The 25510-nt window shown below is 39.2% G+C and overlaps 2 protein-coding genes across 4 annotated transcripts in view; one reads left to right on the top strand and one right to left on the bottom strand.

Moving 5' to 3' along the window:
- XPNPEP3 (X-prolyl aminopeptidase 3) overlaps positions 1 to 25510 on the top strand; it is a 41943-nt gene that overhangs the window by 2956 nt on the left and 13477 nt on the right. Inside the window, exons 2-6 of one of the 3 annotated variants that reach the window (XM_043880671.1) lie at positions 6165 to 6281; positions 7069 to 7216; positions 15054 to 15461; positions 17323 to 17525; positions 24878 to 24940. In XM_043880671.1, the coding sequence (XP_043736606.1) occupies positions 15110 to 15461; positions 17323 to 17525; positions 24878 to 24940 (618 nt within the window). In that variant the 5' untranslated portion in view covers positions 6165 to 6281; positions 7069 to 7216; positions 15054 to 15109. Of the gene's footprint in view, positions 1 to 6158; positions 6282 to 7068; positions 7217 to 15053; positions 15462 to 17322; positions 17526 to 24877; positions 24941 to 25510 lie in introns of those variants that run through there. The other 2 variants (XM_043880672.1, XM_043880670.1) reach the window with 2 other exon arrangements.
- On the bottom strand, positions 1668 to 2761 carry DNAJB7 (DnaJ heat shock protein family (Hsp40) member B7). Its single transcript, XM_043880674.1, has one exon. The coding sequence runs from the start codon at positions 2625 to 2627 to the stop codon at positions 1713 to 1715; it is 915 nt and encodes a 304-aa protein (XP_043736609.1). The 5' UTR covers positions 2628 to 2761; the 3' UTR covers positions 1668 to 1712.

Here is a 25510-nt window from a genome sequence, read left to right as displayed (position 1 = left end):
TAAGAAGTAATTGTGTTGAAATTAAATTCATTTAAAGGAAGCAAATATATAAAAACAGTTGCTCAATATCTGATATATCTGTAACTCTGAAACTCATCTGTTTTTCTTCCATCATAAGCCTAGGTTGCTATGGCTAAAGGTGGTATTTTAGAGTAATGTATTTTTATATCCTGTGTACATACTCAAAAAATTAGAAAGTTTCCTGTCTGGTGTAAGTCACTGATGGCCACCCATGCATGATACAGCCACATTGCTCTGAAGAATCCAGGATAAGTCTGGCTTTAAAAGGAAAAAAAAAATGTAAAATACGTGCATGCATGCTGTCACTTTAGTCGTGTCTGACTCTGCGACCCCACGCACTGTAGCCCGCCAGGCCCCTCTGTCCATAGGATTCTCCAGGCAAGAATCCCGGAGTGGCTTGCCATGCCCTTTTCCAGGCGATCTTCCCCACCCAGGGATCAAACCTGCATCTCTTAGGTCTCCTGCGTTGGCAGCTGAGTTCTTTACCACTAGCACCACCTGGGAAGCCCGGTTGCTGGTTAAAAGTCTTTCTAATAAGTCTCATGTCTGGGCCACTTAGAGTTTGTAAAATACATGTAACATCAAATTTACCATGTTAATAATTTTTAAATAAACAGTTGTGAAAAGATCTCCAGAACTTTTTCATCTTGCAAATCTAAATCTGTATCCACTGACAGTGCTTTCTCTTCCTCCCTGCAGCCCCTGGTATCCACATTTCCACTTTCTGTTGCTATGAATTTGACTTTAGATACCTCATATAAGTAGAATCATAATGTCTCAAAGTTCATCCATGTTGTCACATGTGACAAGGTTTCCTTACTTTCTAAGGCTGAATAGTATCCTATTCAGCCTCTGTGTATGCCTATATGTATAAATATTTTATCTATCCATCCGTCAGTTGACATTTGGATTGGCTCCACCTCTTGGCTGTTGTGAATAAGTGAGCTTTGAACATAGGCATCCAGATATACGTGTAGCTATTTTTAACTTAAAATGCTTTTATACTTTCATTTTTAATTTATAATGTCTTAAATTGTGTATGAAGTGCTCTGTGATCATTGAAAAACGTCATCTCATTAATAACTATGTAGACTGAACCCGTGTGTTTTAATACATTTTTAGCTGCTAATGCTTTATGTATGTCAGAAGTCTGTAAAGTAGCTTTAATTAGATCAAAGGAATGATTATAGATTATAGATGTGACTAAAGAAAAACTTCATAATATATAAGCATTTATATGATATATGTAATATATAAGCATTGCAGGCAGATTCTTTACCAGTTGAGTCATAAGGGAAACCCAAGAATACTGGAGTGGGTAGCCCATCCCTTCTGCAGCGGATCTTCCCAACCCAGGAATCGAACTGGGGTCTGCTGCATTGCAGGCAGATTCTTTACCAACTCAGTTATGAGGGAAGCCCATATAAGCATTTATCTCAAAAACAAAAAGTAAAATAATCTTTGCTGTTTTCTAAACTCTTAATATCCCTGTTACCACAGTTCATCTCTTTCTAACCATCTTGTTCTAATCCAAACAACCACTCATCAGGTGTCTACAAGCCTGCTAAGCACATTAAAAACATAATCTTAGTGTAGTATTAAACCAATATCATCTACAAAACTGATTAACAGAAACACACAGAGAGTTGTGTTCAAATGTTATATGAACACAATGTGTCTGAAGAATCAATTTAACAATTCCTTTTAGTTGACTTCTTCTTCTGTACTTTTTTATGCTTCTTTTTTTTTCTCTTACCACCTTCTTTGAATCCTGCTGAGAAAATAGAGGGATTCCAGTTGTTGGTGACCCAAGTTACACCCTGCTCATCACTGTTTGCATGTTTGGGGCTGCAGGACTTTTGTGAATAATTGTTGAATGACTGTCTTCTCCAACTGCATTCTTCAGCAAAGCCCTCTTCATCTGCCACACCATTTGAAAGAAAGGACTTCAACTCATCATTTTCTTCATCTCTTTCTAGGTCATCCTCAATAATTCTTTTTGTATTGGTATTTCTGCCATTAACAGTCTTACCTGAAGTTGTAACGGTAACGTAGTTGTCCATCCCACTATCATCAAATGCCAGGGAAGAAAATGAATAAAGTCCCTCGTGGCCCAGTGAACCAAATGGTGTATATCCTGTGTCATATGAAGAAAATCTCTCAAAAACTGGATATTCACTGGATGTAGAGAAAAAGGATCTTGCACCTCTGTTTCTGCTTCCATAGGAGCTCCTTGAATTATTTAAAAGGTCTTCAAGTGAGTCTTCAAAGAAATGAAATGAAAATGGGTCCCTTTCACCAAAAATTTCTTTAAAGACATCATCTGGCTTACGGAATGTGAAGCCATATTCAGAAGAATCATCGAAATCACTTCCACCTTCACCATTTAACCCCTCTTTGCCATATTTATCGTAAATGTCCCGTTTTTCATCATGTGATAATACCTCATATGCCTCAGCTACTTCTTTGAATTTTCTCTCGGCTTCTTCTTTGTTTTCTGGATTTTTATCCGGGTGCCATTTAAGTGCCACTTTTCGATAAGCCTTTTTAATATCCTCAGGTGAAGCATGTCTCTGCAATCCTAGAACTTGATAGTAATCCACCATGTTTTTAACAGATGGTTGGAAAGGGCTGCTCTAGGGAGTGAGAACTGTGGTTTCCTCTCAGCTCAGGCTCTGCTGGTGCTGGTGGTAGAGGCAGTGACTATAAATAGGCAATTTTACATTGAGGATAATGTTATTACCTTGGACCACTGCTAGGAGACGTTAGGATACTGATTATGTGGCAAGCAAACTTCAAAGCTTATGTCAGAGGGCTGCATTGTGGTGTCATTCTGGGCTTGGGAGCAGACCTTCTTGGGACCAGACCTTCTAAATGGAGCTAGTCCAGAGTCAAACCAGACCATCCTTAACCCTCTGGACTGTTTCTCCCATGTTTTCCTAGAAGCCTCAAACAGTGCCCCATAAACCAGTGGAACGTGTTGTAGTATGGCCGCAACATGCCCCTTACGTAATATGACCTCAGGGTTACTGAGCCTTAATAACTTATTTCTCAGTTCTTCCATGTTTTGGTTTGGAAAAATGAAGAATTTGTGAACTCTGAAAAAGTACCTAAGCAGTTGACATACTTATTTCAACCTTAGAAAGTCATTGTATTGGTTTCCTGAGACTACCATAATAAATTAACACGGACATGTCTGCTTATAACAGTAGAGGACTTCCCTGGTGGTCCAGTGGATAAGACTTCCCCTGCCAGTGCAGGGAACATAGGTTCGATCCCTGGTCCAGGAAGATTCCACATGCAGCGGAGCAGCTAAACCCATGTGCCGCAACTGCTGAGCCCAAGTGCTACAGCCACTGCCGCCTGTGCACCTGGGGCCCGTGCTCCGGGACGGGAGAAGCCGCCCAGTGAGAAGCTCACGCGCCACGACAGAGGAGCCCCGCAACTGGAGGAAACCCGCGCACAGCAATGAAGACCCAGCACAACCAAAAGTTTTAAAAAATAAAGACATTAAAAAAAAACAACAACATAGAAATGTATTGTCTCACAGTTCTGGAGACCAGAAGCTTGACATCGTGTGTCAGCAGGGCTCCATTCCTTCCAAAGGCTCTAGGAGGGACTCCATCCTTTACGTCTTCCAGCTTCTGGTGACTCTAGGTATTCCTTGGCTTGTGGCCACATCACTCCTGTTTCTGCCTCCGTGGTTACATTGCTTCCTTCTCTTCTGTCTCACTTCTCCTCCTGCATTTCTCTTGTAAGGACACAGGTCATTGGATTTAGGACTGACCCAGATAATGCAGGATGATCTTTTTATCTCAAGTTCCTTAATCTAGTTCTACATCTGCAGAAACCTTTCTTCCAAATTAACAGTCACAGGGTCTGGGGATTACGGTATAGACATATCTTTTGGGGGCTACCATGTAAAATATTGCAGTGATAAAACCATTTTAGTGCACTGAGACAAACTTTTTTAATGGAATAGGGATTAAAAATAACAATCATAGGAAGAATAGTATTCAGTGAAATTTAAATACATCCACTGTCATTCCTAATTTATAATCCCTGCTAGAACCTTTAACTTGATTTAGACTTTTGCGTTTTGCTGTTGGAGTGATTGTGTGTTCACAGGGAGATTGTATGGCACTAATTGTGTCATTGGGAATTTGGCAGAGAGGACTTACTGAGTGGCAGGGTGGAGGGGAAAGAGCAAAGATTTTTAAGTTAAAACTGAGTTTAAATCCATGGCTGATTCATGTCAATGTATGGCAAAAACCACTACAATATTGTAAAGTAACTAACCTCCAACTAATAAAAATAAATGAAAAAAAAACAAACAAAAAAACTCTGAGTTTAAATCCTAGCTTCTTAAGTACTGCATGAGAAAGTGAAAGTGTTAGTTGCTCAGTCATGTCTGACTCTTTGTGACTCTATGGACTGTAGCCTGCAAGGCTTCTCTGTCCATGGGATTCTCCAGGCAAGAATACTAGAGTGGATTCCCCTTCCCTTCTCCAGGGGATCTTCCCAACCTGGGGATCAAACCTGGGTCTCCTGCTTTGCAGGCAGACTATTTACCGTATGAGCCAACATTGCACAAATTACTTCAGAATCTAATTCCTTATTTGTTTTTTTTTCTTTTAAAGCGATAATGCCAACCTCATGTGACAGTTAAAAATCTAATTCCTTAGTTTGGTGTACAAAGCCTTTAGTTGTCTGATCCTTACCTTGCTGATACTTTACTCTCCCTCCAGCAGCAGCACTGACCTGAAACGCTCTTTCCGTCCCTCTTGCCTTAGTAAGCACAGTGTCTTCTATGCCTTCCCTTTCATGTCTCATTCATGATACCTTCCACTCCGCTTGTCGCTTTCACTTGACTAATTCCTGCTCAGACTAGGTGTCACCTACTTCTGCAGCCCCACATGAGCACCTTTTGTGTGCTTCTCTGTTCCCCAGAGCTTTGTGTCCTGTCTTTGTCATTGTGCCTTCCTACAGCATTGTTTCGGTCTTTGTGCTCTCAGAAACCTCGTGTATGAATCCACCAGTGCTCACCATGTGGTATTGCTCTGTCTCACATCCACTAGACTACATATTCTTTTAAGACCAGGGCAGATAGTCTTAGGTTATTCTTGTGTTTTTTCCAGCATGTACCAGTCACACACTTAATAGATCTAGTTGAATACTAGAGTATTAAACTGTAATATTCATGTATGGATGTGAGAGTTGGACTATAAAGAAAGCTGAGTGCCAAAGAATTGATGCTTTTGAACTGTGGTGTTGGAGAAGACTCTTGAGAGTCCCTTGGACTGCAAGGAGATCCAACCAGTCCATCCTAAGGGAGATCAGTCCTGGGTGTTCATTGGAAGGACTGATGTTGAAGGTGAAACTCCAATACTTTGGCTACCTGATGTGAAGACCTGACTCATTGGAAAAGACCCTGATGCTGGGAAAGATTGAGGGCAGGAGGAGAAGGGGACAACAGAGGATGAGATGGTTGGATGGACATGGGTTTGGTTGGACTCCGGGAGTTGGTGATAGACAGGGAGGCCTGGCGTGCTGAGGTTCATGGAGTCTCAGAGAGTCGGACACGCCTGAGCAACTGAACTGAACTGAACTGCTTCAGTACTAGTATTGAAGCTTACTGGCTTCTTGTACTAACTGTAATTAAGCATTTTTCATACATTATTTCATCTAGCTCTAACATTCCAAGGTTAAATGAGATAGTATGTGCATATTTTCCCAGACTTCACATATTCTCAGTAAAAACGTTCACTTATTCTGAATTTTAGGGCACAGTATAACACTACTTCAATGAAATGCTTCCTACCTCTTCCCCTGCTTTTGTTTGTTTCCTTTCTTCTGTTCCCATAGCTCCTTATTCATATGCTAATCATACTGTGTGTGTATATATGCCTCTATTATGTAATAGTAGACTAAAGTCACTTAAGGTAAAAATAATCTTATTTCTATATGCCTGAGGCCCAGCACATGCTCTGGCTGGCTCAGAGGAAGGGCCATGTAAATATTGAAGGAGATGCTAATTTGCATGTTTCTAAAGCAGCCTACTGCTGGAGACATAACTATGTGTATATACTGTGAGGACTAGCTAGATGCACTGTTCTATTTCATCGTCCTTATTTCTCCTCCAGGATGCTTGTCATGTTCACAGCGAAGATACTCCCTGCAGCCCATCCCAGAGAGGAGGATTCCAAACCGATACTTAGGCCAGCCCAGCCCCTTTACACACCCACACCTCCTTAGACCAGGTAAGGCCTTTGAACTGTAATGACAGTCTCTCTCTTCAGATGCTTTGTCTAGGACCATGCCATCCAGTAGAATTTCTTAATGTAAATTTAAATAGCTGTAGGGCTAATAGTACTGTTTAGACAGGACCATCTAGGGCAATAAATATGATTAGGCTAAAATTCAAAAGTATCAGTGAAAAAAATACATATTTCAAGATGTTTTTAAAGAAACGTTTCCTAAAACATGATTTCTAGAACTGTGTTCTGACTATTGATTCATTGTGAACTGTGTTAAAAACATTTTAGGAAACATTTTTCTTGAAAGCATGAAATGCTCATTTCAGTATTAACAAAAATATTTCTATAGAGATTACTCAAGATTTCTGGATGTGGTAACGATGATAAAGGTGATGCAAAAAGTTGATAAAAGTTTACTTCGCTAATTTTTATAAATTGGTAAAGGTTTACCTCACTGATTTTTTTTTTTCTACTTTAAGATTCCAATGTTGCTGCTACTTCTAGCACTATATCTAGCACTACTTCTAGATATGTCATTACTATTGTTCAAATTCATACCTAAGGTTTCTTTTGTTTTTTCAAAGAGACAGTTAAGGGATGAACTATGATGAATGAATATCATCCCAAAGAGGTAGATAGGATGAAACCAGATGCTTTGTAGAAAATGAAGTCAGGTTTTCCCAGGCTTCTGCCATGGAAGTTAAATCTGTATTTACTGTGTAAGCCTAGATTATTAATACAATCTGAATTGCCTTTGGAAATATGTTGCTCTTTCACTATCTCCACTCAGTGAATGATACCAGTGTGTCTCTCAGTGAGGGCTTCCTGTTGCTGATTCTTCATCAGACTAGAGTTCCTGCTGGGAAGTCGGCTGAGACTCAGGAAATGCAGCTCACCACTGAAACACACAAGAAATCAGAGTTTTTCAAAGCTGTAAGGTAAGCTTTGTAGCAGTACAGTTGGTACTAATTTAAATATTTCTCTATCCAGTCAACCTGCCTGTAGCTTCAGTTTGATATTAATTTACCAGCTTTGAAAATTACTGATTTCTCGTGGTGAGATGCTTTTACATGGTGAGCTGCATTTTCCAGGCCTTGAAACTAGTAATCATATCCTCAAGGTGATGGCCTCTGTCTAGGCTGTTATTTCTGTTAACGTGCATGATAACTATGTAAAAAGTGAGTATGAATAAATATACACATACAAGTTCACATGTTCATATAAACTATGGGAGAAAGGAATACACATCATAATCTTGATTCTCCTGGATAATAAGGATTGGCATAAGGGAGAAGGGACAGAAGTAGATGGAATTTTAAAAGAGAATTATCATTGTAAAAGAAGCTATCACATACATAGTTTCCGAAGTATTAATCACCATATAGAGATGCAGAACTTATCAAAGTGTTAAAATAATTGTGGGGTGTAGGAAAAGTCAGTTATTAAGAAAAATTAAAAGACATGTAATCCTTTTTTTAAAATCTCTTTTATAGAGCTAACGTCAGTTTAATAGTTTGAAATGTAAAATTATGTTTCTATTACATGTTTTGCTCCCAAAGGTTTCGTGTTTGGCATATTTTCCCAATACTTGCCAGTACTTTAAACTTTTGGAAAATATCTTAGTCACTTTCCTAATTATTATACAAGTTCTATATATATTATAGGCAAATTAAAGAATACAGATAAGCATAATTTCTTTTTTAAAAATTACTCATAATTCTACCGTTTAGAGAAAGCAACTGTTGAGATTTTAGTGCATTATCTTTCTAGACTTATTTCTCACATAGAATTATGTGTGCATGTATACACACTCTATATACTGATCAATTATTTCCTTAAAGTAAATTCTTAGCGGGACTTCCCAGGCAGTCCAGTGATTAGGACTCAGTACTTTCACTGCCGTGGCTCAGGTTCAGTCCCTGGTCAGGGAATTAAGATCCCACAAGCCATGTGGCAAAAAAAGGAAAAACCCAAAATTCTTAGAAGTGAAATTACTGAATCAGCACCTTCTGAATTTTTAATTTCCCTGTATTTCTTTTGACCACACCTATGCATTTCCTAAAGCAACAGTAGCTTGGAAGATATCAGCAGAAAGACATGGGAGATAAAGGAGTTCTATGATGGCTGTGCTCACTACTGCTTAAGATGGAAATAAAGAGTCAGATTCACTCCCCCAAGTCCTCTCAGTGATTTCTAAACTTTTCCTTTGCTTAAAGAAGTCTGAGCATTATAGACTACTTCTTCTTTTTATGACATTGCCATCTTTGTGTTAAGAACTATGTCTGTAGAGACAGAAGTGTCAGTTCATCCTTCCTGATCATTAACATGCCTTCTACTTATTATCTATCACCAGGAAGAAAAGGGATTCCATGAAGGAAGGCAAGTGGCCTTCTGAGTTAAATACCATTATGAACCACGAGTCTCCTTTTATAGTATCTGTACAGGGAAGACACTTGGATAGTTTCCTGACATTGCAAGGTGTGCAGCTTCATCAACAGTTCCCTTCCAGAGGATAGGAAAAATTAGTGCCTAATTAAGAATTATTTCCAAAAACCTATGTTTCTAACATTTTTATGTTCCTAAGCAAAATTAATTTTTGAATATGTGATATAGTTTGGATCTTAAAAAGGGGTTATTCAAAGAGTTGGGCTTGTCAGAATGACTTGTCTGACCTATGCAGAGCCACTTCTTGGTTTTCTTTCAACTACAACAGTGACTGGATTCACTGGGACATAATCAGAACACAACTGTGTGGCCCAGAATTTGAGGGAATGCCTTTACCATGGACTTTTTTGTCCCTTATCAAGTAATGGCTAAGACTGTACAGTAATTGTCAAGTGTAATATTTAAAATGATGAAAAGAAAGGTTCTAGAGTGGATTATACATAATCATTCTCAAATCTTCTTCACTGAAAAGTTTCAAAACCAGTTAGTTATCATCTTTAGTTTAGTGATAGTTTATTGTAGTTCTGCCTTAAGCAAGGGGTGTATTTTTTTTTTTTAAGTTTTGTTAAACATCATTGACTTTAATAATATCTAAAAGATCAAGATTTATTTCAGTGGGGTGAGATTTTTATACTGTTATAGATATTACAGAAACACGTTTGTGCATATTTCTCATCCATATCAAGAAATTCTCTGAGGTAAAGATTAGCATGAATCTAGCCCAGGAAAGAATTGGGAATCTTCTAAAGAGCTGAATAAAGGTGGGAGAGGGGATTGGGATGGGGAATACATGTAAATCCATGGCTGATTCATGTCAATGTATGACAAAAACCACTACAGTATTGTAAAGTAATTAGTCTCCAACTAATAAAAAAATAAATGGGAAAAAAAAAAAAAGCTGAATAATAAAAGTCTCCTGAATCACTCGAAACTCATTCTTGTCATTGTGAGAGAAAGCCAGATGATTCGGGGCTTTCATGTAAATAATTACTTTTATAAGGGTAATGGTCATCCTTATACCTACATACAACAATATAACTCATACTCCATTCAAGATAGAGAACATTGCTATCACCCTAGAAGGTCCTCTGATACCCTTCTAGTCAGTTCCACCTCCATCCTTAACCACTGGTCTCGTTCCTAGCAGCATGATTGTTTTGCCTGTTTGTGAGTTTTGTGTAAGGGAGATCATACAGTATGAACCCTTTTTCTCTGGCTTGTTTTGCTCAGTGTATGCAGATAAAATCCATTTAGAGATTTTTTCAATTATTTATTTGGTCATTTCATTTTTTTCAGAGACATCTTCGTTTTTATGTTGTAAAGGAAATGTTTGTTAGCTTTTTCTTTATCCCTGTTTTCCAGCTATATAGTAATAGATCATTTTATGCACTTCTTCCTTATTACACAATAAAAGCTACCTAATATTAGACAGCATTCAAGGACACTTCTTCAAATCAGACCATGTTAAAATCCTAACCTAGGGACTTCCCTGGCAGTCCAGTGGTTTAGCCTCCTCCCTTCCACTGCAGGGGGCACAGGCGCAATTCCTGGTAGGGGAACTAAGAACTCACATACCACAAGGCACAGCCAGAAAAGGAAAAAATCCTAACCTAGTTAGTTTCAGGAAGTAATTAAAATACATACCTAGATTGTAGCAAAGACTTGCATCTTTCCATCCATATTTAGTCTTCGTAAAACTTTCTTCTCTGGGTTTTCTGCCTGGCTGATAAAATATGAAGAACATTTTTCTTATTGTCTTCAGAGGCCCAGTCCTCAATATCCTGGAAGAGCTTTTCTTCTTGGCACCCGACTCTCAAGATTGATTATGAGACTTTGCTATTTACAGAGTCCAGATTGTGACATCTAGGCATTTGATTGGCTAAATAAGCTTGTTTGAGTAGCCACTCTATCCTTAATTGACTTCACGTGATAAAATACTGACTGTGCTTTTTAATACTTTACAGTTTGATGAAGTCATCCATAAAGTCTATTCAGATACAATTTTATCCGAAGAAATTCAGGCTACGTTGACTATAATGATTAGCTCTATGATCAAAGGCCGTAATAACTGTCAGGTTTACCTCTAGGGTTAAAGTTCATTGCTTTATCACACTTTTACCCCGTCCTTCAATTGATAAGAAAAGGTATGTTTTTTCCTTGGATAATTTTTCTGTTGTGACCAAGAGTTCCTTGGAATTTCAGAAGTTTAGAAGCATTTAGTTAATAGTCACTCTATAGTGTTTATAATTAGTAAGCTTGGAGAAATGTAGCCAGTGTTTTAAATATTTCTCATATAGTCATTTGTATGAAATTACATTCAGCAATGATAAATGCTTGAAGGATGTGAAAGATGGTTTTGCTATCCTGCTTTGATTTTTAAATAATTTTTCTCTTTTTTCAGAAGTTACTTCTTAATATATTATGTGTATACTCTGTTATTAATGAAAATGAGATAACTCATTAATTAAGATCATTAATACTGTGAGTTTTCTTTCAAAATTTTTTTTAAAAACAAAAAATGAATTGATTTTTTAAGTTTAATTACATGGACTAAAGCTGTGAAATAACCAAAAGTGAAGCACAGGAAAGGGACAAAAGTAAAACAAAAAAAGGAAAAGTTGGATAATTCACTTGTTATAACCAGCCTCTGCTTTTAGAAAAGAGTATCTGCTGTTTGTGGTAAACCAGGAAATTTCCAATATTGAGTAACAGTAGCTGACTTAAAGTGAATAATTATCAGGGAGATAAATAGTTAAGCTATTCTCTGCTGTGGAGCCCTAGGATACTCTTAGCCAACTTAATCCTGAGAGAAAGAAATATATGACCTGAGCTCTTCTAGGACCTGCTCTGTTGCTTTGCAGATTCAAATTGTCACAAGGCCCTTCATTCATCTATTTTGTTTCTCCCCAATTTCGTTAATATTAACAAAAATGTCAATGTTTCTATTGTAGGTAAATAAAAGTTAAAAATTATTAATGAGGTACAGTTACAGGTAACACAACTAGACGCTTCCCAAGTAGTCAGAAACAACTGAGTTGCATGTACTGCACATGAGCACTAAGAAAACTCGGAGAACTTTGACCCCGCAGTTGCTCTCCTGGGACCGACTGTCCTACAGAAGTAAGAGCACCAGTGTCCATAGGGCAGGAAGGCACCCTGTGGATATAATATAAAGATATTTATTATTGTAGCAGAAAGTTATATGAGTGCCCACCAGCAGGGAAATAAATCAGGAAATTATGATACAGTGTCCCAAGAAATAGTACGGAGACATCAAGCAGAATGAGTTGAAGTTATGCCAGATGAGTTGGTGGGAGGGATTTCTATGAGGTATTGTGTTAGAAAAGCAATGTGAAGAAAAGACTGTGGTGTCCCATTTTTGTAAAACACTAGGGACTCATACAATCCTAAATGCAGGTAATGTGTATGTGTTTATATGAATATTGAGAAAGATAGGAAAGGATATGATGTTGTTCAGTCACTAAGTCCTGTTGTTGTTGTTGTTTAGTTACTAAGTCATGTCCAACTCTTTGTGATCCCCTGGACTGTAGCAGGCCAGGCTCCTTTGTCCTCCACTATCTCCTGGAGTTTGTTTAGATTCATGTCCGTAATTGCCTCTGCTTTCTACAGTAGTATCTTTGACACCTTCCAACCTGGGGGGCTCATCTTCCAGTGTCACATCTTTTTAAAGAGCCTTTTCATACTGTTCATGGGGTTCTCACAGCAAGAATACTGGAGTGACTTGCCATTCCCTTCTCCAGTAAACTGCGTTTTGTCAGAGCTCTTCTGACCGTCTGTCTTCGGTAGCCCTGCACAGCGTGGCTCACAGCTTCATTGAGTTATGCAAGCTCCTTCCCCCATGACACGCTGTGATCCATAAAGGGGAAGTTTACTTACTAGAATACAAGCCATGGGGATGGTTCTAATGTGGGTAGAAGGAGGGAAGGGGAATGAGGGCTCAAATAATGAAGAAATGGGGTGGGGAGTATGGTGTGATTACATTTATACACAACTATAAGATGTATATATGGAAAAGAAATAATTTAAAAAAAAGGTAGATCAAAGGAACGAATGAGCATGATCAGGGTTAATTAAGAAAGTGTTTTGAATGAGAAGAGTCTAAAAGCAAACATCTTGAGCTTCAAGTCTTGGAGTGGATTGCGTTGGAAGGAGAAGAAATTTTAGAAAAGGGGCACATTGTGAGCAAGGTAATAGGGAAAGAACAAGTTGGAATTGAGACTTAGAAGTAATTAATTTCACAATAATTGGAGGAATACTAAGGAAAAAGTTTAAGTCTCCAAAGACCACATATGGTGTAATTTCATTTATATGAAATCTCTATAATAGACAAATCCATGGAGATAGAAAATAGCGGTTGTGAAAGGCTGGGGTGGATTCAGAGGAAACAGAATGACTGCTAATTGGTGTGGGGCTTCTTTTTGGAGTAGTGGAATTTTCTCAAGTTGTTTTAGGTAATGGCTGCACAAACCTGTGAATATACCAAAAAGCACTGAATTCTATACTTGTAAGTGGGTGAATTGTATGGTATGAAAATATCTCAGTAAAGCTGTTACCCAAAAGTGTTGGCCAGATAAGTTGAAGTTACCTGGTAGAGAACATTAATATGTTAATATTAAATGTAAATGTCAAAATAGCTTAATTGAATTTGATCTAATGGACAATAGAAAACCATTATAGGTTATGAGTATGGAGTGGACTGTCTATGGTTTCCCTTTTTTAGCCTTTTTATCTCTTTATTTGAGATTTTAATTGTAAGAGTATATACTCACTGAAACAAAATTCAAATAATATAAAAACATCTTGTTAGAGAATTTCAGTTTATCTCACTCTCCATAGGTTACCACTATAAAAATTGTGGTTCTTTTCCAAATTTTTCTAAATTCTTTTTTTTCTCTCTCCTTTAATTTTTTTTTTTAAATAATGGGAACATATTGTCCATCTTCATAATTAATTTCTTATATACAGCCTGTTTCGTGGCCATTTTCTCATACTTGCATACGGAGACTGGCTACCACAGGGAATAATAATTAGTTTCCCACATCACAAAGTCACTGTGAAGATTAAATAAGTTGATTGTTGTTGTTTAGTTTCTAAGTCGTCTTCAACTCTTTGTGACCCCACGGACTGTAGCCCACCAGGCTCCTCTGTCCATGGGATTTCCCAGGCAAGAACACTGAAGTGGGTTGCCATTTGCTTTTCCAAGGGATCTTCCCGACCCAGGGATTGAACCCGCATCTCCTGCATTATCAGGTGGATTCTTTACTACTGAGCCACCAGGGAAGCCCAAATAAGTTGATACATGTAAATAATTAGAATAGTACAGACACATAGTAAGCATTCAGTAAGCATTCGATGTTGTTTTACTCTTAATATGTTAAGTGTAGGCTTAGGAAACATCTGTTTTAGTAGTTCTTTTGTTTGAGAACCTGAAATGAAAGCAGGCATAATTTCCATTTCAGAAGTGAAGCATTCACTCAGGCATCACTGGGCTAGCAGCCAGGCAGTCTTCTAGGTACTAGTATTAAGAACTAAGACATAACCCTTTAAAGGTTCTTAAAATGGGTTGTTTGGGTGAGCTTAAAGGAATCTGAGACTCTTGAAATTATATGTTAAAGTTTGTATGTGCCTACACAAAGTTTAGTAAACAGAGTAAATCCATAGCTTTCAAAAGATTCTCTAGGGCATATTCAAGTCTTTAAAAACCACTTACTAAAAAAAATAAAATAAAAATAAAAACCACTTACTTTATCAGATTTGATTCTCATGACAGCCCCAAGAGGTAGATAGTATTACTAGAGTTCAAAGGCCTGCTATATTCCAGTTGTTATTCTGGGCCCTGAGAATATAGCATTGGGCAAACAGACAAAATTTGATGTCTTCAAGGAGCTTACATTCTTTTGGGTAAGTCTTACACAGAAAATGTGACCCTTCTCCTCACCTTGTATGTTGAAACTTAAGGGCAACTTGGATGGTGTCCCTGAGAGTGCCTTCTGCATAATAATGTTTAATAAATATTTGAACGAATGAGTAAAAGAATGAACCAGAGAGCTGGAAAAGATCTTAAGGGGTCATGATCCCAGTTTTCAGGCAGGACCACATCTAACTATCGATAATTTCTTGCAAATTTTTGCAATGGAATAGAGATTTAAAACCTGGGTTGTCTCCTTAATTTTGCCATGTGCTGTGAGGAGATTGGGCATAAATTGAAGAAATGAACTTGAGTGTCTTCATCTAATGTTAAACTATCTTAAGTATCAGTACTCTGCCACTATAGAAATGCGAAGCATCACTGTTATCTGTCATTTCTAGGGGAGGTGACGCCAGGACTATCCCAGGTGGAATATGCCCTTCGCAGACACAAGCTAATGTCTCTGATCCACAAGGAAGCACAAGAGCAGAGTGGTGCAGACCATACCGTGGTACTGCTGTCCAACCCTACGTACTACATGAGCAATGATATCCCCTATCCTTTCCACCAAGACAACAATTTCCTGTACCTGTGTGGATTCCAAGAGCCCGATAGCATTCTGGTCCTTCAGAGCCTCCCTGGCAAGCAGTTACCAGCACACAAGGCCATGCTTTTTGTGCCTCGGAGAGACCCCAGTAGAGAACTTTGGGATGGCCCTCGATCTGGCACCGACGGAGCAATAGCTCTAACTGGAGTGGATGAAGCCTATACACTGGAGGAATTTCAACATCTTGTACCAAAGCTGAAAGGTAACAGATGGGAGCAGAGGTCAGATCACAGGCCAGGTTGGGACTAAGACCTTCTTGCCCATTTGTTCTTCATTTGCTAAAACTGTTAGCATGGCAGCATTTCCCTTGGTACTGTGAAAGAATATAAAGCTTTTCCATAAGACTTTAAAGATTTAATTTATTCATTTGCTAAATCTTCTAGATTATTCATTCACAGAGACTGTTCTAGTGTGAAATCCCAAAAAAGAGGATTTTAATGTGGAGGATGGACATGGGCCACTCTTCAAGATTACTGACCAGTCTATTGACCCTTGCCTACTACTTACCTTACCACTTTTGCCAACTCTTCAAAAACAGGCAGTATTCTCAAAGAATGATCTTTCACCAGCAGCTGAAACACCTGGTGATGCATTATAGAATTACAAATGCAGAATAGATACTGGAAGTGTAAAATCTGTGGCCCCCACTTCATACCTCCTATCAGAATCTGCATTTTAACAAGATTCTCCGGTGGTTCTTGTACACAGTAGAGTTCATGCCCCTTGAAAACGTCACCTTTTCTATGTTTATTCTGGTAAAATTGTGATCACTCAATGTTTTGAGATTCCTTTTCTAGAACTTTTCAGAATGTATACTACATTATAAACTATCCTTAGTGATTCTTACACATCTGCAGCTCCAGGAAGTATTTTATTTTTTAAAGTGTCTAAAAGTCACTTAGAGCCAAATTTGGTAAATAAGATAGATGATCAAGTTATAAAATAATGATTTTTAGACAAAATAAGGTATTTGATTGTAAAATTTCAGTCTGATACTCTTGTAAGATTTATAAACATTTCTGAAGTCATTCTCTAATTAAAAGAGGATTTCAAAATTGCTTCCAACAATCCTGGATTGAAAGTTTAAAATCTAAAAAGGTTTTAAAAGCCTAAAAAGGTTGGCCTATGATTTTATAAAATGACAGCAAATAGTTATGGTTGTTTTACTTTTTAAAAATTACAACAACTAAATTTCTGTTCAAAGTAAGATCAGTTTTACATGTAGTCTACATTTAAAATCATTTGTATTTTAAAAAGTAAAAATATTTTGGAGATTGGATCACTAACGCATACCCAATCAAAATCTTTAGGGCTTTTTCCCCTCTCTGTCCCAAGTCCATTGTATGAAACATAGAAATCTTCAGATTTAAATTGTTGGGAACACTACTCATAGGTTTCTGTCAGAAAATAAAAAGGGAGGGGGGGACAAATAGAGACATGGTGTAAGTGGAAAAAATTTTCATGGTGTGCCTTATCTTATGTCTGGAGCAAAAATCAACCATTTCCTTGGGTCTCCAAAGTGAAAAGGTGAACTGTGGTTGTCTGTAATGAGAACACGTGGCAGATGAAAGAGGACAGGTATTCTGGATGAATGTGGATTATCAGCTCTGAGACCCCCTCTCACCAGTACTGAGACTGTTTGAAACTAAGGGATGGAGCACTTTTAACCATGAGGTTGTAAGCTGAGTACTTTTTCTGTCCTTCTGTGTTCAGTTATTTAACAATACCTCTAGCTGACTTGTGGTGTGGAGAACAATTGTCACAATTTTTGTTAAACAGTTAATAAATAATCAAAGCTTGAGTAAAGCTCTAGTTTCATCTGTTGTCCTTACAAAAAAAAACACTGAAGTTTGAGGGCAGAAAAAGCCATATATCCAGTCTCAGAATATCTTGCCATTTTCAGGAGGGGCCTTCCCAATGACTTATGACCCATTCCTTCAGGTCCTGAGAGAGTGTGTTCAACCCTTTAGAGTTTATACTGCACATTTTAAAATAGTTTTGACTCTTCAAGTCTATGACAGGTGGTATTTCTTGTTGCTGTCTTATTTTAAATCTGTTTTAAGCCGAGACACATACACTGTGGTATGACTGGATGAGGCCTGCCCACAAACAGCTCCACTGTGACTACCTGCAGCAGCTGGCAGAGGTCAAAGCCAGGAGCAAGAACAGGGTCCGGGCTGTGCAGCAGCTGGTACAGCGCCTCAGGCTGATCAAATCTCCTGCAGAAGTTGAACGGATGCAGGTTGCTGGGAAGCTGACGTCACAGGTATGGTTCTCACCGGAAAAGTTCTTCCCAAATTAAAGAAGTCCAGCTTTTAGGGTTCAGTGGGCACCTTGAGGTTGTGTACCCAGGGCAGTAGTCTCACGGCACATGGACATTTAGCTTCTGCTTTGATGTTTACCAAGTGTGTCTAGAGACTTGTGCAGTACTTAGGAAGGCAAATCAGATCTCCTTCTTGTATCTTTTTATCCATAGTCTTAGTTGTTTCTCCTTGGAACAACATTAAGTTAATTCATTTTATTTCCTTTCCTTATCATAATTACAATAATAGTGGCAGAACTTATTAAAGTAGATTCATGGGACCTAAAATGACCATGCTTACAAATTATCAGCTTATTACAGGAGAAGGGCACAGTTTGCCAACAGCATTAACGTGAGAAGAGCTATCACAGCCAATGGCCATCTCACAGCCATGTCCAGAGAAGCTGAGTGCAGGCTCCCGTTGTCCTTCCTCAGTAAGGACCATGCAGGGTACATTTTCTCTGGGGCTCAGGAAGCACAAATGCATGCATAGAACACCTTGGAACCAGGGAGCCCCAGGAATCTCAGCTAGGGACTTTTGGATTTTGGTCTCGTTGGCATATTCCTGCTCTGTAACAGCTCTCACAGAGACCAAACCTTTGATCTCATCAACAAAGAGTAGATGACATTCTACCATCATATTGTGATACCTCTTTTAAACCATCGTCACAATTGATGACTACATAATGTTCATGTAGATTATTATTAATCAGTGTTTTTTAAGTTCAACCTGTTAAATATTCCCACAGGTTGCTTCCCAACATAGCTCCTCTATAATAGATGTGAGAATCAAAAACAAAAAAACCCAAAAACTAGCTACACTTGTATTGTTTCATATAGTCAAACACAGAGTCTCATCTCTTGTCCATTTTGAGGATGTATGTCACTCTGGGAAGTGTGTTTGTTACGTTGGCCATTGTGCAGATCTGTTTAGGCTCTTCAAAAAAGGAAGAGATTTCATCAGAGCCCTCCACCCCAAGGGGCTTCTGAGTCAAGGCTAAGAGAAATACTATTGTCTTGCTGTAAGCATCTTTTCAGGCACAAAATTATGTTAAATTTTCCCTTTTATGTCATCCATTGATTGCTCCCTTGAAACTGTTTTCCATAGTGGCTTCACCATTTGACATTTCTGCCAGCAATATACAAGGTCTCCAATTTCTCTGCATCCTCACCAACACTTGTTTTTTGGTTTGAGGGTTTTGTTCATTTGCTTTGATGATAGCCACTCTAATGGATGTGAAATGGTGTCTTGGGCTTCCCTGGTGGTCCAGTGGTTAAGAGTCTTCCTTGTGGAATAAAAAGAATCTGCCTTGCAAAATACAGGGGACATGAGTTGGATCAATCCCTGGTCCAGGAAGATCCCACCTGCCCCGGGGCATCTAAGCCAATGTGCTGAGCCCATGCACCGCAACTGCAGAAACGTGGGCACCCTAGGGCCGGGGCTCACAACAAGAGAAGCACTGCAATGAGGAGCCCTCACACCACAACTAGGTAGTAGCCCCACTTGCCATAACTAGAGGAAGTCCACACTCAGCGAAGATGAGAGCAGCCAAAAATGGACAAGTAAATAATTTTCTTCTTTTTTTTCTCTTTTTAAAACAATTTTATTTTATTGAAGTATGCATATGTGAGTGTGCGCTCAGTTATGTCCGGGTCTTTGCAACCCCATGAACTGTAGCCTGACAGGCTCCTCTGTCCATGGAATTTTCTTTTATTTCTTTTATTTTTTTAAAAAATTTTTCCATTTATTTTTATTAGTTGGAGGCTAACTACTTTACAATAAATAAGTAAATAATTTTCACACACACACAAAAGAAATGGTATCTCATTTTGCTTTTGATTTGCGTTTTCCTAATCATTTATTGAGCATCTTTCTGTTTGCTTATTGGGCCTTAATATAATCATCTTTGGAGAGATGTGCATTCAGCTCTTTTGCCTGTTTTCTAATAGAACTGTTTATCTTTTTGTTTTTCAGTTGCAGAGTTCCTTACGTAGTATTCTGCACACTAACCTTGCTAGATAAGGGTCCTCCGTCAGTGTGCCGTGCTTGAATTATCTTGGCTGCAGCGTGTCACAGAAGCCTCACTGGTTCATTCAGTGAACAGTGGCGCAAGTTTCTCTGGTTGGAGCGCCACCTGCTGCCCACAGTGGGTGAAGTCTGAAGAAGAGGGAGCCTTCTCAGACCAGAGCCACTCCTGCTGGCAGCTTGCGATTCCTTTCCAATCCATTATGCTAGCTGCTAAGGTTCAGAGTCTTTTTCAGATTCCACTGATTTAAAAGTCAGTACTACTTCAGACCAGCAGTGGTTTGGCAGTCACCCAAGCTCAGAGTTTTATTTTCATCCCTCTTATCAGAATCATCCTTTTTCTTTCAAAATAATGCCTTAACCATGTATTTTAAGAATAATTCAGGTATGCTGGAACAATTGGGTGTCCACATGCGCACTAAAGATGTTGGACCCTCACCTGACACCATATACAAAAATTAACTCAAAAAAAAAAAATTTAACTCAAAATAGATCAAACACCTAACCTCAAGAGCTACAAATATGTAAAGCTCCTAGAAAAAAATACAGGGCTGAATCTTTATGACTTTGAATTTGTTAGATATGACACCAAAATAAGCAACAAAAGAAAAATAGATAAATTGGATTTGGTCAAAATTAAAAATAATTGTGTTTCAAAGGGCATTTTTCAAGAGAGTAAAAAGGGGACCTCCAGAATGGGAGAAAATGTTTGCAAGTCATATATCTGATAAAGGTCGAGTATTCAGAATATGTAAAGAATTCTTGCAACTCAAAAACAAAAAAGGAGATTGCATGATAGTCCAGTGGTTAGGACTCTACAATGTCACTGCTGAGGGTGACCACAATCCCTGGTTGGGGAACTAAGATCCTGCAAGCCTCTTGGCAGGGCCAACAGAAAAAAAAGGACAGCCCAATTATAAAACGAGTGAAAGCTGAACAGACATCTCTCCAAAGATATACAAATGACCTAAGCACTTGAAAAAATGCTTAAAATATTATTAGCCATTTGGGAAATGCCAATCAAAATCAGATACCACTTCATACCTAATAATATACCTTATTGAAAAATAAATAACAAATGTTGGGCTTCCCTGGTGGCTCAGTGGTAAAGAATCTACCTGCTAGTGCAGGGGACATGGGTTCAATCCCTGGTCAGGGAAGATCCTCCATGCCTCAGGGCAGCTAAGCCTGAGCACCACAGTGCTCAGCCTGTACTCTAGAGCTTGGGCAACAGGAGAAACCAGCACCGTGAGAAGTCCGTGCACCACAACTAGAGAGTAGCCCCCACTGGCCGCAACTAGAGAAAGCCCACACGCAATAACAAAGACCCAGCACAGCCATAACTAAATAAAAATCTTTTTTAAAAAATAACAAATGTTGGCAAGGATGTGGAAAAATTGGGACCTTTGTACATTACCCTGGTGGCTCAGACAATAAAGCATCTGCCTGCAATGTGGGAGACCTGGATTCAATCCCTGGGTTGGAAAAAACCTCCTGGAGAAGGAAATGGCAACCCACTCTAGTATGCCTGCCTGGAAAATCCCATGGACAGAGGAACCTCGTGGGCTACAGTGCATGGGGTCTCAAAGAGTCAGGCATGACTGAGCAACATTTACTTACTTACTTGTACATGACCAGTAGAAGTGTTCAGTCACTGTGGAGAATACTTGGGGGTTCCTGAAAAAAATTAAGGAATTATTATATGACCTGACAGCTCTTCTCTTAGGTATATACCCAAAAGAATTAAAAACAGGTGCTCAAACAGTGGTGGCGGTGGTTTAGTCATTAAGTAGTGTCCAATTCTTGTGACCCCGTGGACTGTAGCCTGCCAGGCTCCTCTGTCCATGGGATTCTCCAGGCAAGAATACTGGAGTGAAAAAAAAAAAAAGAATACTGGAGTGGGTTGTCATTTCCTTCTCCAGAGGATCTTGCTGACCCAGGGACTGAACCCAGATCTCTTGCATTTCAGGCAGAATCTTTACCGACTGAACTATGAGGGAAGTTGAGACACTATTGACAATAGCCAAAAGGTGCAAACAACTCTTATGACCATCCATGAATGAATGGATAAGCAAAATGTAGTATATATATCTACACATACAGTGGAAAACTGCTCAGCCATAAAAAGGAATGACATGCTGATCCATTCCACATTGACGAACCTTGAAACCATTACCCTAAGTGAAGCAGACCGGACACAAAAGGCCACACATTATGTAATTCCATTTATGTGAAATATCCAGAATATGTAGGTCCATAGAAACCAAAAGCAGATTGATGTTTGCCAGGGGCTAGGGTGACAGGGATATGGGGAAATTAACTGCTTATTGGCTAGGGCATTTCTTTTGGGGTGGTGAAAATGTTTTAAACTAGACAGAGGTGGAGGCTGCCCAGCATTGTCAGTAGACTAAATGCCACTGAAGTGTTCACTTTTTTTTTTTTTTTGCCACGAGACGCAGCTTGTGGGCTATTAGTCCCCCAACCAGGAACCGAACCTATGCCCCCTGTGATGGAAGCACAGAGAATTCCCCAAATTGTTCACTGTTAAATTGGTTGATTTTATGTAATGTGAATTTCATATCGGGTTTAAAAAAAAAGAATAATGAATTTAGATGCCAGATATACTAACAAATGGCAGTTAAACAGGTCAGTTGTTAAAGACAGTGGTGGTGCTTACAAGTCTTGAGTTACTAAAGGAGAAGGGTATAGTATAAGGGTACAGTGGGTCAAGAAGCAACAGAACTGGACTTGGAACAGTGGACTGTTCAAAGTTGGGAAAAGAGTACGTCAAGGCTGTATATTGTCACCCTGCTTATTTAACTTATATGCAGAGTACATCATGCAACATACTGGACTGGATGAATCTCAAGCTAAATCACAATTGCGAGGGGAAGTAACCTCAGATATGCAGATGATACCACTCTAATGGCAGAAAGTGAAGAGGAACTAAAGAGCCTCTTGATGAGGGTGAAAGAAAAGTGAAAAAGCTGGCTTGAAACTCAACATTCAGACACTAAGACCATAGTATCTGGTCCCATTACTTCATGGCAAACAGATGGAAATGTGGAAGCAGTGATAGATTTTATTTTCCTGGGCTTCAAAATCACTGCAGATGGTGACTGCAGCCGTGAAATATAAAAGACATTTGCTCCTTGGAAGGAAAGCTATGACAAACCTAGACAGCATATTAAAAAGCAGAGACATTACTTTGCTGACACATACGGATATGAGAGTTGGACCATAAAGAAGGCTGAGTGCCAAAGAATTAATGCTCTCAGATTGTCCTGCCGAGAAGACTTGAGTCCCTTGGACTGCAAGGAGATCAAACCAGTCAAAATTTTCAGTTGATTCAGGAAATCAACCCTGAATATTCATTGGAAGGATTGATGCTGAAGCTGAAGTTCCAGTACTTTGGCGACCTGATGTGAAGAGCCGATTCATTGGAAAAGACTCTGATGCTGGGAAAGATTGAAGGCAGAAGAAGGGGGCAGCAGAGGATGAGATGGTTGGATAGCATCACCAACTCAACAGACATGAATTTGTCTTGGGGAGACAGTGAAGGACAAGAGAGCCTGGCACACTACAGTCCATGGGGTTGCAAAGAGTCAGATGTGACTTAACCATTGAACAACAACAATAACCCATCAGCCAGGTCCAGAGTACAGGCTCCTGTTCTCCCTCAGTCAGGACTGGGGAAGATGCATTTTCTCGGAGGCTCTGGAACCATAGATACACACATAGAACACCTCGGAACCAGGCAGCCCCAGGAATCTCAGCTAGGGATCCTAGGGTTTTGATCGTATCGGTGTATTCCTGCTATGAAGCAGCAAAGCCCTTCAGAGGTCCCAGGGAATCCAAGAACATACCATTAATTTCACTGTTATCAATACTGATAAGCTGATAACAGACTGCTTGGAAACTCCTCTCAGCGCTATTAACCAGCATACTTCAGACCTTGACCAGGATCAGTGCTCGGCAATGTTGTCCTAAAATTTAGAAGTATTGAAAGAAAGTGGGAGTGTCAGTCACTCAGTTATGTCCAACTCTGCAACCCCATGGACTGTAGCCCGCCAGGCTCCTCGGTCCATGGGATTCTCCAGGCAAGAATACTGGAGCGGGTTGCCATTCCCTTCTCCAGGGGATCTTCCCAACCCAGGGATCGAACCTGGCTCTCCCACATTGCAGGTGTGTTCTTTACCGTCTGAGCCACAGGGAAGCCATCTTAGAAGTATTAAGTCTAGTAATTCCTTTAATCTACCAATTTAGTAACGACAACAGAGAATTTGCCCTTATTTTTCTTAATAAACAACTTCTAGCTATCAGTGATGATATTCCTTCAGGGTTCCCAACATTCTGATCTAGAATGTTTCTATAAGACTTTTGATATTTGGGCAAAATAGTTTCCTTAAGAATAGTTACACTAAGAAAAGGGTAAAAAAAAGAATCTTACAGAAAAACCTGAACAAACTTTTTGGCCAACCCAGTAATTCTCTGTGATAGCCGAATTATATGTGTGTCATGTTTTCTATCTTTGTAAACATAACGTGTTTGTAATTCCTCACTGGACCTTGTTTCAAAAAGGATTTTGATTAGCTTACATGGATACATAAAATACAAGAGAGCATAAATTCATGGTAGAGTTGAAGAAAAGCAAGGTTTGAGGGGAATGGAGCTAAAACAAAATAAAACCAAAGGCACATTGTATAAGATGTTATAGAAAACCCCGAATGAACTTATTAGCTAATCCAGTTATTAAATTACTTATATTGTAGGCTGGTGGTTCTCAACTGGGGGCAGTTTTGCATCCCCTAGGGGACATTTGGCAACATCTAATTATCACAGTTAGGGAATGCTACTGTCATCCTACAATGAACAGGATAGCCCCCAAACAAAGAATAACCTGGCCCAAAATGTTGATAGTGCCAAGGTTGGGGGACCCTGCTGTAGGCTGGACCAGTCAATCCATAATTTCGTATATTCTAAGGCTGTAGAAGCATTTTGAAACATAAATGACAAATGTGTTTCTATGTAGCTTATTCTAGCATAGAGTGTATATTCTAAGTGGGAAGGTTGACTGCCCTTCCACTAAGTCTGTCATCAGCCAACTATTCTGGAAAGCAATATTTTCCCCTTTGGAAAACTGTTTTATCGTGTTCACAAAGCCATAACTTCAGGTCAACAAAGTTGGGAGAACTGTGTTTTTCATTTGAGCTCCAGTATTTTGAATGTTTGGATAAGCAACGTAGTTAAAATGGGACTATGTTCTTTTCTTCTTTCGTTCTCTTTGCAGGCTTTTATAGAGACCATGTTTGCCAGTAAAGCCCCTGTGGAAGAAGGCTTTCTTTATGCTAAGGTGAGCTTTAATGCCTGGCGAAGTTTTGTCGGAGGCAAATGTACTTTCTTGATTTGCATATGGCATCCAATTGGCTTTCATGGACATGACCAGGGTATCCATGAAGAGGATTTGGTTCTTAAGTGTCACTGGTAGTTTATTAGATGAGTCTAAAATATGTAGAGCTACCCTGGTAGCTCAGATGGTAAAGAATCCGCCTGCAATGGAGGAGACTCCCGGTTCAGTTCCTGGGTCAGGAAGATCCCCTGGAGAAGAGGTAGACTGCCCACTCCAGCATTCTTGGGCTTCCCTGGTGGCCCAGCTGGTGAAGAGTCTGCCTGCAATGCGGGAGACCTGGGTTTGATCCCTGGGTTGGGAAGACCCCTGGAGAAGGGAACGGCTGCCCACTCCAGTATTCTGGCCTGGAGAATTCCATGAACTATTCCATGGGGTCACAAAGAGTCAAACACAACTGAGCAACTTTTACTTTCTTTCACAATTAAATGGAGAAAATTGAAAAGAACAGATAAAGAAGGAAGGACTTTCACAAGTGGGAGTTAAGAAGAATCATAGTGTTTAGGTAAATATAAA

This window comes from Cervus elaphus, chromosome 22 (assembly GCF_910594005.1).
Source record: "Cervus elaphus chromosome 22, mCerEla1.1, whole genome shotgun sequence".
Taxonomy (NCBI): Eukaryota; Metazoa; Chordata; class Mammalia; order Artiodactyla; family Cervidae; genus Cervus; species Cervus elaphus.
Note: the sequence above shows the minus strand (reverse complement) of the source record. Positions and strands in the feature narration are given on the sequence as shown.

Bases quoted from the DNA above. Each gene is read 5' to 3' on its own strand.
- DNAJB7 (XM_043880674.1), bottom strand. From the start codon at position 2,627: ATGGTGGATTACTATCAAGTTCTAGGATTGCAGAGACATGCTTCACCT.